Source organism: Galeopterus variegatus, unplaced genomic scaffold (assembly GCF_000696425.1).
Source record: "Galeopterus variegatus unplaced genomic scaffold, G_variegatus-3.0.2 Scaffold2129, whole genome shotgun sequence".
In the NCBI taxonomy this organism is placed as follows: Eukaryota; Metazoa; Chordata; class Mammalia; order Dermoptera; family Cynocephalidae; genus Galeopterus; species Galeopterus variegatus.
In genome coordinates, this window is record NW_007728240.1 from 224,795 (window position 1) to 240,085 (window position 15,291).

The 15,291-nt window shown below is 34.0% G+C and overlaps 1 protein-coding gene across 1 annotated transcript in view; it reads right to left on the minus strand.

The window, feature by feature from the left end:
- Positions 1–5,529: 5,529 nt before the first annotated feature.
- Positions 5,530–15,291, minus strand: part of LOC103596840 (chromosome unknown open reading frame, human C3orf58) — a 21,093-nt gene continuing 11,331 nt past the window's right edge. The window contains exons 2-3 of the mRNA XM_008580575.1: positions 11,245–11,548; positions 5,530–8,422 (exon numbers count right to left, since the gene is read on the minus strand). Coding sequence (XP_008578797.1) covers positions 8,091–8,422; positions 11,245–11,548 — 636 coding nt within the window. The 3' untranslated portion in view covers positions 5,530–8,090. The remainder of the gene's footprint in view (positions 8,423–11,244; positions 11,549–15,291) is intronic.

Sequence of the window (15,291 nt, forward strand, 5' to 3'; positions counted from 1 at the left end):
CGGGGGCAACACTGAGGGTTGCGATCCATTGCCGGACATGGAAAAAGACAAAAAGACAAAAAAAAAAAAGACATAGGTCATGCTGTCCAATCGCTTTCTTAATAGTTAGGTGACATTCCCGATCTTCTTAATTCCTCCATCCTTTTGTTATTCTAAATTAAGCAGGAAAGTAAGAGGGTGTTTTTAGTTCTCTCAAACTTCACCTACTAACTATTAAGCAGCTGCAAATAAAAACCAGAAAAATAGTATTTTACACATAATATAAAAATAAATTTTAAAATAATAGCCAGTATTGGCAGGGGGTAAGAAGCCCATTCTCACACAGTTTTGGGGAGTCTAAGTTAGCAAAAATCTTTGGAGGAGAATTTTGAAGATAATTTACATACTTAAATATGCACACCTCTGACCTGGCACTTTCACTACCTACAGAAGTACTAATACATGTGCAGGGTTATTTGTATAAGGATATTCATAACAGTGTTTAATAATGAAAAGTTAGACATAACCAACCAGAGAAATGGCTAAACAAAGTATGGCATATTTTTATGTAGAACTACTATGCGATAATTTAGAATGGGAGTTGGCAAACTGTGACTGACAAGCTAAATCCACCCTGTATTAGTTTGAGTTTTGTTTAGTATAGACATCAAAAGGGCAAAGAAGTGTCTGGATCCACCCATGGATTTCTCTCTTTGCCTCCTAGCACTCTGTCCCTCCACTACATCCTTGCCTGAGCCTCTTGTTCCACCAAGCCAAGGAGAAAAACTCTTAATCCGATTCTCTACCATTTTTACTGCCACTGGTTCCTTCCAGTAATACAGGAAGAGATGAAAAGGTGCATCGTTTAATTTTTAGCAAGCTTGCATATTTTGCCATCTTAGCTTCCATTTTTTCCTCGAGAATTCTAAGATTTGAGTTGTAGTTACTGGCTTTGTATAACTATAACATTTAATATAACTTAATACATATCTATATATTAATATATATGCTTAACTATACATAAATATATATTAAATTATATAAATATATATATTTTATATGAGTTATATTGAATATAACCCATATTATGATATAACTCATATATGAGTTACATTAAATAACTTACATATTAAGTTATTTAATCAGCTTAAAGAGGATTCCAAATAAAACCATGAGCTGAAAACAAGTAGCCATACAGTATCAAGTTAATTTACATTTTTCCTAACTTTTGATATTTAAACAAAAGATGGAAAAATTAGCTTCAAGAAAGAGAATTTGACAATAGTAAATAGTCTTGGAACAGTCTCCTTCACCCAAAAAATCATGATTTTTTTCCCCAGCTATAAATGATTATTCTATGAAGTACAAGGGACGAGCAAGTTAAAATTCTCCTGCTGAATCACATCTTTGGCATTTCATCTGAACTACAGGAAGTTTTCTAAAAATATCTGCTGAATGCCTCTCCCCCTGCTAAAACTAGTTTACAGTCTTTATAAAGAGGTAAAAGTCATTGGTGGCTGAGCACTGCCAGCTAGCAAGAAGCCAGTTATTTAATCCTTGAATGAGGTCCCTTCTTTCTCTCTGGGCAAACCATCAATGTTTATTTGTTATTACAATATACTTGTATAGCACTTCACAGCTTACAAAAGGCTTTCCTGTACATTACACCCTATCTGCCCAGTAACCTTGTAATAGAGTAAAAGAGAAAATTCTGTGTTATAAATGTGGACACTGTCTCACAGATGTTGAATAATTTCTCTAGAGTCACAACTGGCAAGTGTCAAAGAAGAGATTCAAACTCTCCCTCTCAGAAACATCCAAGTATTCACTTTAAATAGTTCAAGGATGTCTATCTTTCCTCTCCTTTTCTCAAATGACATCAGAGAAGCATTACCCTTCCCTTGGGAACAAGTAGGTATCAAGTGTTTGAAATTTCTATTTATGATTTTAACAACAGCAAATGACTTTTTAACAGAGAACACTAGTGCTAGAAAAAGATAGGAAAGAACAATCCTTAAAACTTCATTACATCGCACTAAGAGTACACCAATATCTTTAGTTTTGTAAGACCAAAGTCTGTCTGTAACTTCTGAAACTTCTTATTCTACTTCCTCAAATATCCAAAAATAATTTGTCTGAAAATCATATCATAAAAGGACCACAATATCCCAGTAACTGTGGGGAAATCAAAGGAACTCAATCCATGCTATTACTATAAAAATGCAAGCATTGGCAAAAACAAATTCTAAAAGGTTGACTTTTAGAATTGTTGATGTGACAATTGAAAACACACCTTTTACTATGGCAAGTCTCAGAAGATAAACAACTGGGGATGGGTGTGCTCTTTTCACTGCTCCCTCTCTATCAACCCAATATTACTAAGTGATGCTTCAAGAACTGGTAAGACAATCTGCATGAAAAGTCCTTATGATACTGTGAATATAATTAATTAGGGTAGCTAAAAAATGGCTGAAGACATATTACAAGAAACTAAAACCAATAATCAATGTCTTTAAACACAAAAAGAAAAAAACAGAAAATTAGTGAGACCACTTACTGACCTTGGAGTGCCTTGATTTTGTTCCAGGATTAAAATGAAATACTGAAAGAGCATTGCTTATGCTAGTCCTATCCCGATCTAACCGCCTGTAGGTGACCGCTTTCCATATTTTGAGTTATCTACACATCTCAGACATACATACAAAAGGTGTGAGGATACTAACATTAATAAAGCATATGTATTTCACAGGCCCTCTCACTGCTCTGGAGAAATGGGCTTTGAATAATCCTTTGCATTTCCGTCGCTGTCACCCCAAGGGAGAGGTGAAAAATGGTGCCCCATGTGAGGCATTTATGACTCCACAGGTCAGAGACGGACCTGCCAAGCCTTTGGAAGGAAAAGGACATCCAACATTTATATTTATGCATCCCAGCAAGGGAAGACCCGACAGTAAGGGAATCACAGGTGGCTCTTGATTAGCAGTCCACACCTACGGCGGGTCAAGTCAGGTCCTTTCAGCCCTTAGATTAGAAGGACCACAGTCCTTAGATCAGGCTGTAGCTTAGTAGGATCTTTATCTTAGTAGGAGAATAGTCCTTAGCTGTTAGAAGGGCCAAAGCCCTTTAGTTTAGACTATAGCATAGTAGGACCACAGTCCTTAGTTTTAGCAAGGCCAGAGCCTTATAGTTTGAGGAATAACCTAACCTTTTAGTATTGCACATAGAAATGCTAAGCTTGGGAAAAAAACAGAAAACTTTCACAGGACTAAAAAGTCTCTGGTGGGGATATGAGAATTGTAACACAGCATAAGTGCTTGCTCTAAGGACAGATGCCCTTGGTGCAGCTAAACCTAATTATGGGAAAATACATGTACTGAAAGCTTCAAGGCTATTCTGCCAGTTAGAGGCTGGTTCCACATTTCACCTTCAACTGCTTCTTTAAGTTTCCTAGGAACTAAGTGTTGCCATAACGATTATCTCTTTGGTTCTGTTGTATGTCACACAGCTTAATTTTATGACTCCTTTGATGGTAAATTGCTTAAACTGTTTTTAAGTTGCACCTGCTTTAATGAAAATTGTTATGTAGCCAGTTTATGTTTTCACGATGACTGATTAACCACCTGTGTTCTTTTCTGTAATTTTTTGCCTGCACAATAAAAAACCAAGAAAAGCCCTGATTCGAAGTCATTTCCCAGTAATTCCTTCTCTCTTGAAGAAGTCATTCCTTGGATTTAACCCCTTCTGGGCCTCTCATTGCTCTGGAGAAATGGGCTTTGAGTAATCCTTTGCGTCTCTGTCTCTGTCACCCTGAAGGAGAGGTGACAAAAGGAAAGCTGAAATTAACAACAAAATCCCAAGACTAACCGTTGAAGATATTTTTAATGGTCTGCCACCTTTCTTACAAGTCTATACTTCTGGAACTTAAGAGTACCAGCCATGGCTTATTTGTACAATATTTGTGAAAGGGTGAAAGAAAAAAAAAAAAAAAAGGCTGAGGTAGATCCCTAGAGATAGAATATATTAGTACACCCATGTTGAAACAACCTAAGTGATCCATATAGATGAGTTAGGTCAAAGTCAACAGGATCTTTCTTCTATGTTAACTCTTTCATTTTCTACCCTCTTCTCCCCGTCTCTCCTACCCTTTCTCTTTTTTACTTGGTATCTCGCCTGGGATTCTTCTACCTCTCCTTACCTCACAATCTCCCCCTCCTCTAATTTATAATTGAGGAAAGGCATATGAATGTTTTTTACATTACACGATCTTGCCTTCAACTATACATTTCTGGTCCTTAAAAGTTGCAGAACATGGCATAGTAGAAAAAATGTCAAAGTCAACTAGAAAATCAATCAGAAAAGTCAATACGAAAATTGAGTCGCAGCTCCACTGCTATCTATTTTTGTGACTGTGGACAAATAATCTTTCAAAAGGAATCCTAAAATGTTCTTATCCAAAATTCAGAGTTACAGTTATCAGTATAGATTAGTAACTATAGTTTACTTAGTATACAATAGGTATTTTATGGTTTTTCTACATGTTATAATTTTCAGCTTTTTAGAAAAGTTGACTTATTCAAATCAGCATACAAAGGTGACACTTGAATTTCCTGTTTCTTAAATCCCTTTTAATGTAAAGTTTCCTCTTTTTCTCTGCAGCTTGTTAAACAAAACCAAGTCATTTACCCTACAGAATTGCCCATGTTCTGACTTTTGTTGACTGCACCCCCATGGTGCCCTTTAACATGTTCCTTTATGCCGTGCATTTCTCATTAATGAACAGATCTTGGGTCCTGATCAGCTTCAGGGCTTTTGCTTGTTTTTCAGCAAGACACTTCACAGGCTGTGCTGAGTCTTATCAGAAGGCACATGACAGTAAGATTGACCAGCAGGTTCAGGTGTTGCCATCTTGATCCATCCATACAATGTTCATTAGCTTTTCAACTAATAGCTTCAGTGGCCACTGATCAGATTCATCAATTTATCAGGAATAATGGTGATATTCTAACACTTCTACATTTATTAATTGGAATAATTCTATGTATTCTACAAAATTTCCCCCTCATTTTATTATCCTGAGGTAAGATAAATGTTTATTTTTCTCAGTTTTTCTAGTTTTCTGAATGTCTTCAATATCCTTCCAAAGGTGACCAAGTTGGTTGTTTTTGGTTGCTATTTTTAGATCATTTTGAATGCACAGATTTACATATTTAATGTGTTTTAATCCATTTCCGTTATTATCCTCATTGATCTTGAAATTGCTCCATCTATATAGCCAGTGGTTCAGAATTCCTGCAGAAGCATCCAGAACTTTCAAGGAAAAAAAGCAGTGGTACTTGAGAGCTTTTCTTCTTTGGTGATACTGAGAAATTACTGCTAAATTTTTAGATGTGGAATAGTACTATGGATTTGTTAGGGGAGGAAATGTAAGTTAGATAGTTCCCCAAAATTAAAAGAAAATGCATGCAAGAGGAAAAAATAACTTATCCACACAACTGTACTTTCTACTCAAGAAAAATTTAGAAATCTGAAGTTAAGAGATAGTCTGAAAAGTGTGATTCTTAAAGTGTTCTTTATTAAGATCATTAAAAGTTGTAAAAACAACTTTATATTATAAAGGCACAGGAAGACAGTTCTGATAAAATATTCAAATTAAACAGTAACTTACAGTACAAAAGACAATTTTAATGCACATACAAACCCCAAACGTCTGATTCAAAAATATTTTACTGAGTTTATTAATGGGTAATGATTAAAAATATAAATTGCTGCTGTATAATAAATATCTGATAGTGAATATCTTGATAGCAAAGTGAACAAAATATTTATTGCTTTTCACATACATATTTTTCCCTGTAATTTTAAATTCTTAATTCTTTTACTATCTTCTCCTCAACCTTTTCCAAAGATAAAAGAAATTCCACATAATCTCATGGGGGCGGTAATGGTAGTTATAAAAAACTACCTCAAGTAGCAATCACTGCTGGCAGTGTTTTCTCACTTCCTGTTCTGCAATCACAATCACCCTTTCAAAAAAGCAAGATAAACGTTTGCTAAACCAAGGACAACCCCCTCTGTCACTGGCATTCTAAGGTTTGTAATGAATACTTATCAAATATAAAAGGTGCTCCATTTTGAAAATGTGTATTTTATTTGAAGTTCTGAGTAAGAGGCAAATGTTTGACAAATAATTTTACTTCCCTTGAAAATTTTCCAAAGTTGTAAAAAGTCAGCTTAGTAAAATTTCCAACATTTATATATTTCATTGAGGGCTAGTTGGTGTGTGCAATGTACTGATGTATAAAAATTAACATAATGCAATCTATTTTATAATGGAGAGCTCTTAACCCTTTTCCTCCCAGTTTTTTAACTGGGATTGACTTCACTGATTTTGTCATCCTCTTTTTGTAGCAACCTAGATTTAGATGGTACAAGAAGAATTTCCATCACAACAGTAAAATAACGTAAAAGTATCATCCTAATTTAAGTCATACTATTTCAACTTAAGAAATCCCTACATTTGATAATCACTGTAAAGTTACTTAACCATATGTCAAGTTCAGACAGTGTGGAGCAGCGAGTAACACACCTGGCACAGAATTGATGCTCAATAAATAGTTGCTGAATGAATAAAAAAACCTGTGGCTTTGGTTGTACAAATTTTAATCACTTTCTGATGTAGAATAAGGTCTAGAACTAACTACTGTATACTACACCAAACTTTGCTATAAACAAAAGTAATAACTTCAAACAGAAAAATATTACCTATGCTAGTGATAGTCAATTTACATACTGTAACATTTTTTAAATAGCCCACAAATTTCACACACTTGTTCATTTTTATCCACATACTTAAATTTGATGTTCTGATGTTTAACAATTGGGTAAATAAGACCAAGGTGGGCAGACCAGCTGAACTGTCTGCTTTACAGTAAAACTTACTAGTCCATCAATAAATAAAAGGTTATGACGCCTGATTAAACTCAACCCATGACTGCCATTTTAATTTTGTAAAACTACCAATGAATAAAAGGTAGGATATCTCTACATATTCTTGAAAGCAGCAGTTTAATTTCAACTTCAAAGAATAACTAGGGAAATCTGAATTTAATAATGACAGCTAAAATTTTGGAAGTAGGATAGTAAGAATAAGTAGGAGACCAATTCTATTTTAAATTCTAAACATGGGACTAAGGTCTAATACTTCTTTGGCATATGCATTACTATCTTAGACTAGTTAGCATTTTTAAAATACTGGGTTTTATTTTTTCCTGAACCAAAATTAATATCAAGGTGTAGATTGCTAATATACTCTTCTTAAAGACTTTAGGAGTAAAGGACAAAATGACATTTTGTAACATATGCCAAACTTCATGTTTAGTATACACTAATAATTATTGGCATAGAGGGATGTAACTGATAAATAACCTGAAATGACATCATGCAATGGTGAAACCACAGACGGTAGTGAAAAAAAGTATTTACATAATAAAATAGTCAGCTTTCTAAAAAAAACAGTAAACCTGGGAATCCTGCCCTAACAGTAAATATGTACCGCATAGCACTGAATGAAAACTAGTCAAAATTCAAATGAACACCTATAGTAACCTGAATGTGTAAAATTTAATAAAAAACATAAAAATGGAAAAAAAACCCTTACACATCAGAAGGAAAAAGAGGCCTATAAAACAGGCCAATCTAACTTGATATTCAAAGTAAATGCAAGAGATTCACAAAATCATGATAGTAATGCAAACTAAGTACCAAATACTCTTTGATACACAAGCCAATGTAACTATCAGACTCATTTCCAATAGCTTAACAATATTCATAAATCCACTTAGCGATGGGGAGTGGGGGGTAGGGTGCACACAAGCAGTCAATGACAGCTCAAGTCTCCAAAGTATAAGAACATACTTATTTGCAGAAGCATCATGTGATTTTTGAAGTAATGTCTTATTTTGATGGATGTTAACATAAGATCTATCAGTGCAAGTTTATCATCCCCAGAATGTAACACTTCCAAATTTCGTTTTTCCAGACAGTTTTTGGTGGTTTAGTTTTAGACAGTGCTATTTAAATGGAGAAAAGGAAAAAAAGAAGTTCATCAGAGACTACCTCACATTGTTACTTAATTGTGCTAAATATTCTCGCAGTTCTTTGGCAGCCTGGAACCTGCCATAGCGCTTCTTTGGGTTTGCACACTCATCCAGCAAGGCCTCGAGTCGGCCGTCTTTGGCAATTTCACTTGGTGGATCATGAAGGAGTCCTCCAGAAGAGCCACGCCATGTGGCATGTCTGGATAAGAGGTTCTGACAAACAGCATAATAATTGTGGTCCACAGTGGCACGAGCACAAAGAATTTCTTTTGAAAATGATAAGCAAGCCTCCTTATCACAGTCATCAAATTTGCTTTCATACCATACATCCCAATTTTCAGGTTTATCTGTGAAAGGGGGAAAAGCAGAAAGAGAAAAATTCATTTTAAAATAGAGTTTTCATTGCTTCAAAAAATAGAACATTTCACTAACATAATAGTATTTGTTCTATACTATTGTGTATAAAAGTATAACTTTAAACATTTAAATATATTAATACACAGAGACATTTATCAGAGCCCACCAATGCCAGGCAAAAGTATCAGAGAAGGTCCCTACCACTTACGGGTTGAGTCTAGTGACTTTCCATCATACACAGAAAAGTGCCATACGGAAGTATGACACAACGCTATAGGAGTAGAGGAAGCAGCACTTCTGCTTGGGGCTGTAGAAGGCTGCAGAGAGGAGAACATCTGACTTAGGTTTTAAAAAATAAGTCTGAAAAGAAACAGAGAAAATAGCATTCTAGGCCCAGAATACAGTATGTGCAAAGGCATGGACTTAAGAGACCTGGTCCAGCTGGTTCAGGAAACAGTGAGACATTCACTGTGGCTACAGTGTGAGGCAGATACCTGGAAAGGAGGTACAGATGAGTTTAGAGAAACAGGTTGTAACTTGTGCGATCTGGTCCATGATTTCTTTTATACAGAAAGATAACTCTGGGCCGAAGACTGGAAATACTAAGACGACGACGGCTCAGAATATAAGCCAGGTTGGAGAAATATTTGAGACAAAAATTAACATCTAAGTGTATAGGCAAAATTTAAGGTTCTAATTGGATGACAACGTAGATACTATGAGAGTACTTCAAAAAGTTCATGAAAAGATTTGTATTATCTTTTAACTCCATTTTTTCACAAACTTTTTGAAGTACTCTCATATTAACCTAATAGTGTCAGTATTTTATATATAAATAAAATAAAGTAGCTATCAGGTATTCAGGTAGGCACGTCATATATGCAACTAGAACTAGACTTGAAACTTAGGACTTCGAAGTGAGAGGTATAATATGCATATTTAGAACACATTGGCATATATGTGCTTGATGGAGCCAGTGATTAAAGGATAAGTAGTCAGCTGTACATGGAGGAGGGAAACCACATATGGGAAAGCCCAGAAGTGATAAGGTTCATTTAAGAAAACAAAAGACCACTGCAGCTGAAGCGTCAGGGGCAATGGATGGAGGGATATTAGAAACGAAGCAGGAAGCAGAACAGGGCCAAGTCACACAGACTATGCCTTGGTGAGGAGTTTGTAGTTTAGATTTTACCTGAAGAAAAATGTGAAGTCATTTTTAAATCCATTTTAAGAAAAGGAATGATAAGATCAGATTTATGTTTTTAACAAGTTACTATTTCAGTAGAAAGAATTTTAAGAAGTTGTTACTAATCAGAGTTACTTCACAAATTTACCAATTAGGAGGTTACTGATGGCAAGGCAGACATCTGAGTCAGGTTTTAATAAGTTTAGGAATGAGTGGAGGCTGAGGAAGTAGAGAAAAGCAAATAAGCAATACTTTTTAGATAGCTGAAGGTCAAGGAGAAGCAAGAGAGGGTCTTATACATACTTGTTTATGGGGAGGTAAGAGAAATCGGATATTAAATGAAGAGGGTGGGAAGATAGGTTGAGAAGATAGCATACAGCAAGTTCTCAGAGAAGGATCTATTCTGAAAAAGAGATGAACGTGTGTTCTTTTACTAAGTTTAGATGATTAACAATTTTTCAAGGAATGTTCACATAAAATGAATTACAAAAAATTATTTTTACAAACACTAGAATGAAAAATTTAAAACTTTAGGCAAATTGCATAATGCTTTGAATATACTAAAAGCCACTGAATTGTACATTTTTAAAGAGCATGGTATTTTATTTTATTTTTTAATTGTACATTTTAAAAAAGCATGGTATCAGCTGCTACAACATCCACAGATGTAGGAAGAGGTAAGTGGGGAGTGGAGCCCTCCAGCAGGGCATTCACTCCATATGGCAGGACTTATGAGGCAAGTCAAGAAATAATCAGAAAGTAGTTTGGTGGTACAGAATCAGAACAATGGGAAAAATCAAGTATTTAACAGGATCATGCTAAAATCATGCAAAAAGTGTCAACCTAATATACTGTTGTCACATTAACCACATTTTTCCAGATGCCACAAATTTTCAGCCTCTGTTCATCAAAAGATCTTATATACCTTATATCAGGGAAGGGGAGGGGATTAAAAATATAAGATCCTCACCATGGAGCGATAACCCTTCAGTTTCTTTTTTGAACTGAATTGGTTCTAGAACTATAGGCTTTGTCCTTGACACTTAAAATTCCTACGGCATTAAAGTTTCAAAACACTTCAAAACACTATCCTGTGAAGATCTCACAAATGGAGAGCAAAGTTTTGGGTAAGATGTAATGATCAGAATGTCAAACCAAAGTCAGATCTGCAGTGCTAGGAATCATCCAAAAGGTTAAAAACAAAACAAAACCATCATTGTAGGTAACCCACAGAACAAGAGAACACAGACATCCTTTTACGAGACTCCACAGAAGGCTTCCATGAAAGCTGTACAGTCTCTCTGGAAGCCTGTAACAATACAAACTTATTTCTGCACTACACTCCTAAACCACATTATGCAAAAAACATGTACATACACACACAGTATATTTGTGCTCATATGAACACAAAGGATATTTTACTACATACAAACTGTGACTAAGAGTACAAGTATAATCAATACAATAAATTAAGTATTTGGTTTTTGATACTGGTTACCTAAAGCAAAGAAAGATGCAAGGTTACCATACAAGGAGGAAATTCAAGGCTTGCATCATAAGAATATAAACATTACTCTGAAGTAGAAAAACTATGTACAAAAAAACCCCTAAAAGTTATATACTTACTTTGCCTAATTAATCTTTTGTCCGCAACCAAAACATTTTCAGCATCCACAATGATTACCTTCCCATCTCTAGGACCAACTGCAAAATTGTCAAAGCTGACGTCCAGGAGGTAGAGTGCAAATTCAAAATCATTGTTTGTAAGCTGCTCTGCTATCTCCATTAATTGCCAAGCGAGGTCAACTCGTTTCTCCCATGGTGCATTAAAGTAACTCCACAGTTCTTCTCCAACATAATTTACAGCCACCATTCTTCCACATGCTCCAAGGTACTTTGCAAATGGCCAACCTTCATCAGATGGAAAACTCTACAAAAGAATTATCTTAATATTATAAAAGATTCTGATGAAGATATCCTAGGTATATCCCCAAATCTTCTCAATAGAGATTGCCACAAAAAATGAGTTTGGGTTTCTTGTTATATTCAACAGTTCACTAGAAATAAACTTCATTTTTTTTTTTTACCCAACTCATACCATTATGGTGGACCTGAAAAAATTTTAAATAGAGAACTTTACATTATAAAGCAAAAATAGGATTTGACAAGTCTTCCTTATCAAAATCTTAGAAACAAGCTGATCAATAAAAGGTAAGACACAGTCTTTATTACCAAATCTTTAATTATTTATGCTTTCCTTTATCTTCTTGATTGTGTTAAGTGCAATCAACCAATCGTTTCTTTTCAATGGACAGGTCTGCAAGTCTATTAACCAGAAATTATTTACCAGGCACCAGGCATTGTGCTATGCTGGCAATAGGAGCAATCAAACAGTCTCTGGTTAGTCAAGGGCTTTTATTTTAGACAAACAGACACACACCAAAGAAATAATTATGTTGTATGATAAGTGTTAGTTACTAAGAAGTGGTACAGGTCCTAGGGAGCATCTAATAGGGGCCTTACCTAGTCCAGAAGCAGGCAGGGATGGGAGGATCCAGGAGGTACATTTTAACCTACATCCAAAGGCTGGGAAGGTACCGATACCCTATCAATGCAATCTCCACTCCAAGCACCTGTTTCTCTTTCCTCAGCCACCACATTTTCTGTTCACACTGGCCCATTCTCCAAATTATTCTCCTCATCTTAGCAAAGTTTTCTAAGATTGTATTACTACTTGGGAGGATTATCATCATAATCAAAAAAAGTCTTCCATGACCAATAAGAAGTCATTTTCAACTTAAGTAAAATTATAGGCTTTATCTAAGATACTCTTCATGGCTAAAACACGTAATTATGAAATGAGCAATGGAGGAAGAAAGGATGGGAAGTAGTGTTTTAAACAACTTCTTAGATGAGATCACATGACTAGAAGTCAGTTTTAAGAGCCATTCCCTCAGCCTAGCATCTTTCCTTAAGTTTGGGAAAAAAAAAAAAAAAATTATGAGAAGATGTTTACAAAACTACTACAGGGGAGTAGAGGTGGACCAGGAAGACAATATAATCTTATAACAAAACACCATACAATACAAATGTGTTCTACTTTCATTACTAAAAACTGAATACATACATTTTAAGAGCTAGAGATGAGGCTGTTCTTGAATCTCTTAAGAAAATAGGAAATATTAATTTTACTCTAGGCTTTATAAAATTGTCAAAATTCAATAGCATCCTTACATTAAATTTTTTTTAGCAACTTTAAAACAAAAAAAGATTTTTAGAACTAAACGTCATTCATAACTACCTATTTCCATTTGTGCTCCCTTTCAACTCTATCTGTGCACGTAACTGTACTTGTTCTTTGTGTATATAACCTTTTACTTTTAAATTTTAACATCTGCAGTTTTGTAATAAAACACTAGTTAAATAAATGAAAAATTTAGATATGATATTATAAATCTTTAAATATAGTAAATTAATTGATTCAATTTTAGTTCAGAGACTATCTACTGATTCTTTAGAAATTAGAGGTAAGTATATTTTAAATCTCACTCCTGAGAATTTTTTTATTTCTTTGGGGGGCACTAGGAAAAGTGACAGACTACTCATGTCCAATGTGAAGTGCAAAAACTGCTTGCTAACTACGTGCTGTTTGCAACTTTTCCTCCCAATTTAAAATACCTCCATGACCTTGAAGTTTTAGTTAGACAAATAATTACAAAAGATTTAACTATTTCCCAGAAGCATTCATGTATAAAGTCCCCAACATAAAAAAAATGAAAACATTTAAAATAAGTAAATATGTGAGGTTATATAGTTTTGTCATGCAAAAAGTAAACAAAAAAACTCCTCCATACACTATTGGGATATTATTCACATGCCATATTGCGAAACTGATACAAACATATCTTTTAAAAAATAAAATAGTCTTTGACAACAGGAGAAAAGGGAACCTTGCCAACATCTGCACTTGCACAAATGCCTCCTTGTTTTTGGAGCCTTTCCAACTGGCAAACAACAATCAAATCTACACTTCATTACCCACGTCCCTCATAGAAGAGGGTATAATATATGAACACATGTTACAGTGAGCAATTTTATATTCACAGTGATTTTTGACAATGTTAACTGAAATCCTGTTCTGCCTCATTTTAAGAGCACTACAATTCTTTCACATAGTTTGCTACCTAATCTTTTGGAAGAACTTTAATAAATGAATTCACACCATTTGCTCATATGACAAGAATTTTTCACTGTATAATCAAAATAGTCAGATTTCATTAATGAAAAAGGAATTCTATTGAACAAGTCAAAATATACATAATTTGTACTAGAGCAATTCTGACTTGGAACCAAATTACCATGGTCAAGCAGAGTTTAAGAGACAAAATTTTAAGACATTAGAACTTAGATGTGGTAAACATATCAAACAATAAGAAAAAAAGTTTTTCCTGATTATCAAACCCTCTCAATCAATAAAACACAGTAGCTAGAATAAGAAGTTTACTGCTGATGTCTACATTTTTTTTGTTTAAAACAAAAATCTAAAAATCGGAATTTCAAATTGCCTAGAAAAAGCACACAGTTTAAAGTAACCTGAAATAAAATGAAATTTTAATAAATTATTTGTAACTGAAAAAAATGTACAAATACTTTTCAATTGAAGGAAGGAAACTTTAAATTCATAATGGTATCAATTTCAATTGGATTAGAGGCACTCCACTGCATTTTTAAGTATTTTCAACGAGGCTTGAATGTATGTCATAAAGTGTAATATGTAAACTTTGTAAAAGTAAATATTAGTTTAAGATTGTACAAAGGCACAAAACAGTTATAAAACTATATATTTACTTTTCTATTACTGTTTTTTAAAGTTGGTGACAACCCAAAGAAGATGTCTATAGAAAATTACTGCAAATGTAAAATTAAAAATGGAAATTTGATGTATTAAGTCAAACATAGTTAACAGCTAAGATTTAAAGAAATATTAAACGTTTTCACTATTAATTACAAAAAAAAGTATTATGAATACTAAACATAATATAAATCACCATGTCTAGTCAATTTTTTTTGAGGGGGGTGGGTAACAAAACTGCAATATCATAAAACTCAATAATACTAATAACAATATTGTATGTACTAACAGTGTCTTAAAGCCAAGGTTTCAGAAGTAAGTGAACAAAATCACTAAGGTCATCAATCCATTGTAAGAGAAAATAAAATGAAGGTGATATACAATGTATGTAATCAACATTACAGTAAAGATTAGAAAACAGATATTTTATACTCTTTATAGTATATAATATTTCATAAAATTCAATTTTAAAGGGCAAAATAGTATATAAGTAGAATAATGAACTTGAAATAACAAGGCTAGATTTTGAGGTTCACCTTAAATTCTACATCTCATTAGCTGTAACCATGGCAAATAACTTCTTTTAGCCTTGTTTTCTTTCTCTGTAAAACTGGAATAATACTTGTAGTACTATATTCATCAAGGCTATCCGAGGATTAAAGGAAAAAAGGTATAAAAAGTACTTTGAAAATTTAATACTACTTCATATACTTCCTGTTTGAATCTGTTAAATAAAAAGTCCACATTAAAAAAAAAGTCCATCTGCCTCTTTCAGCAAATGGTGCTGGGAGAACTGGATATCCATATGCAGGAGAATGAAA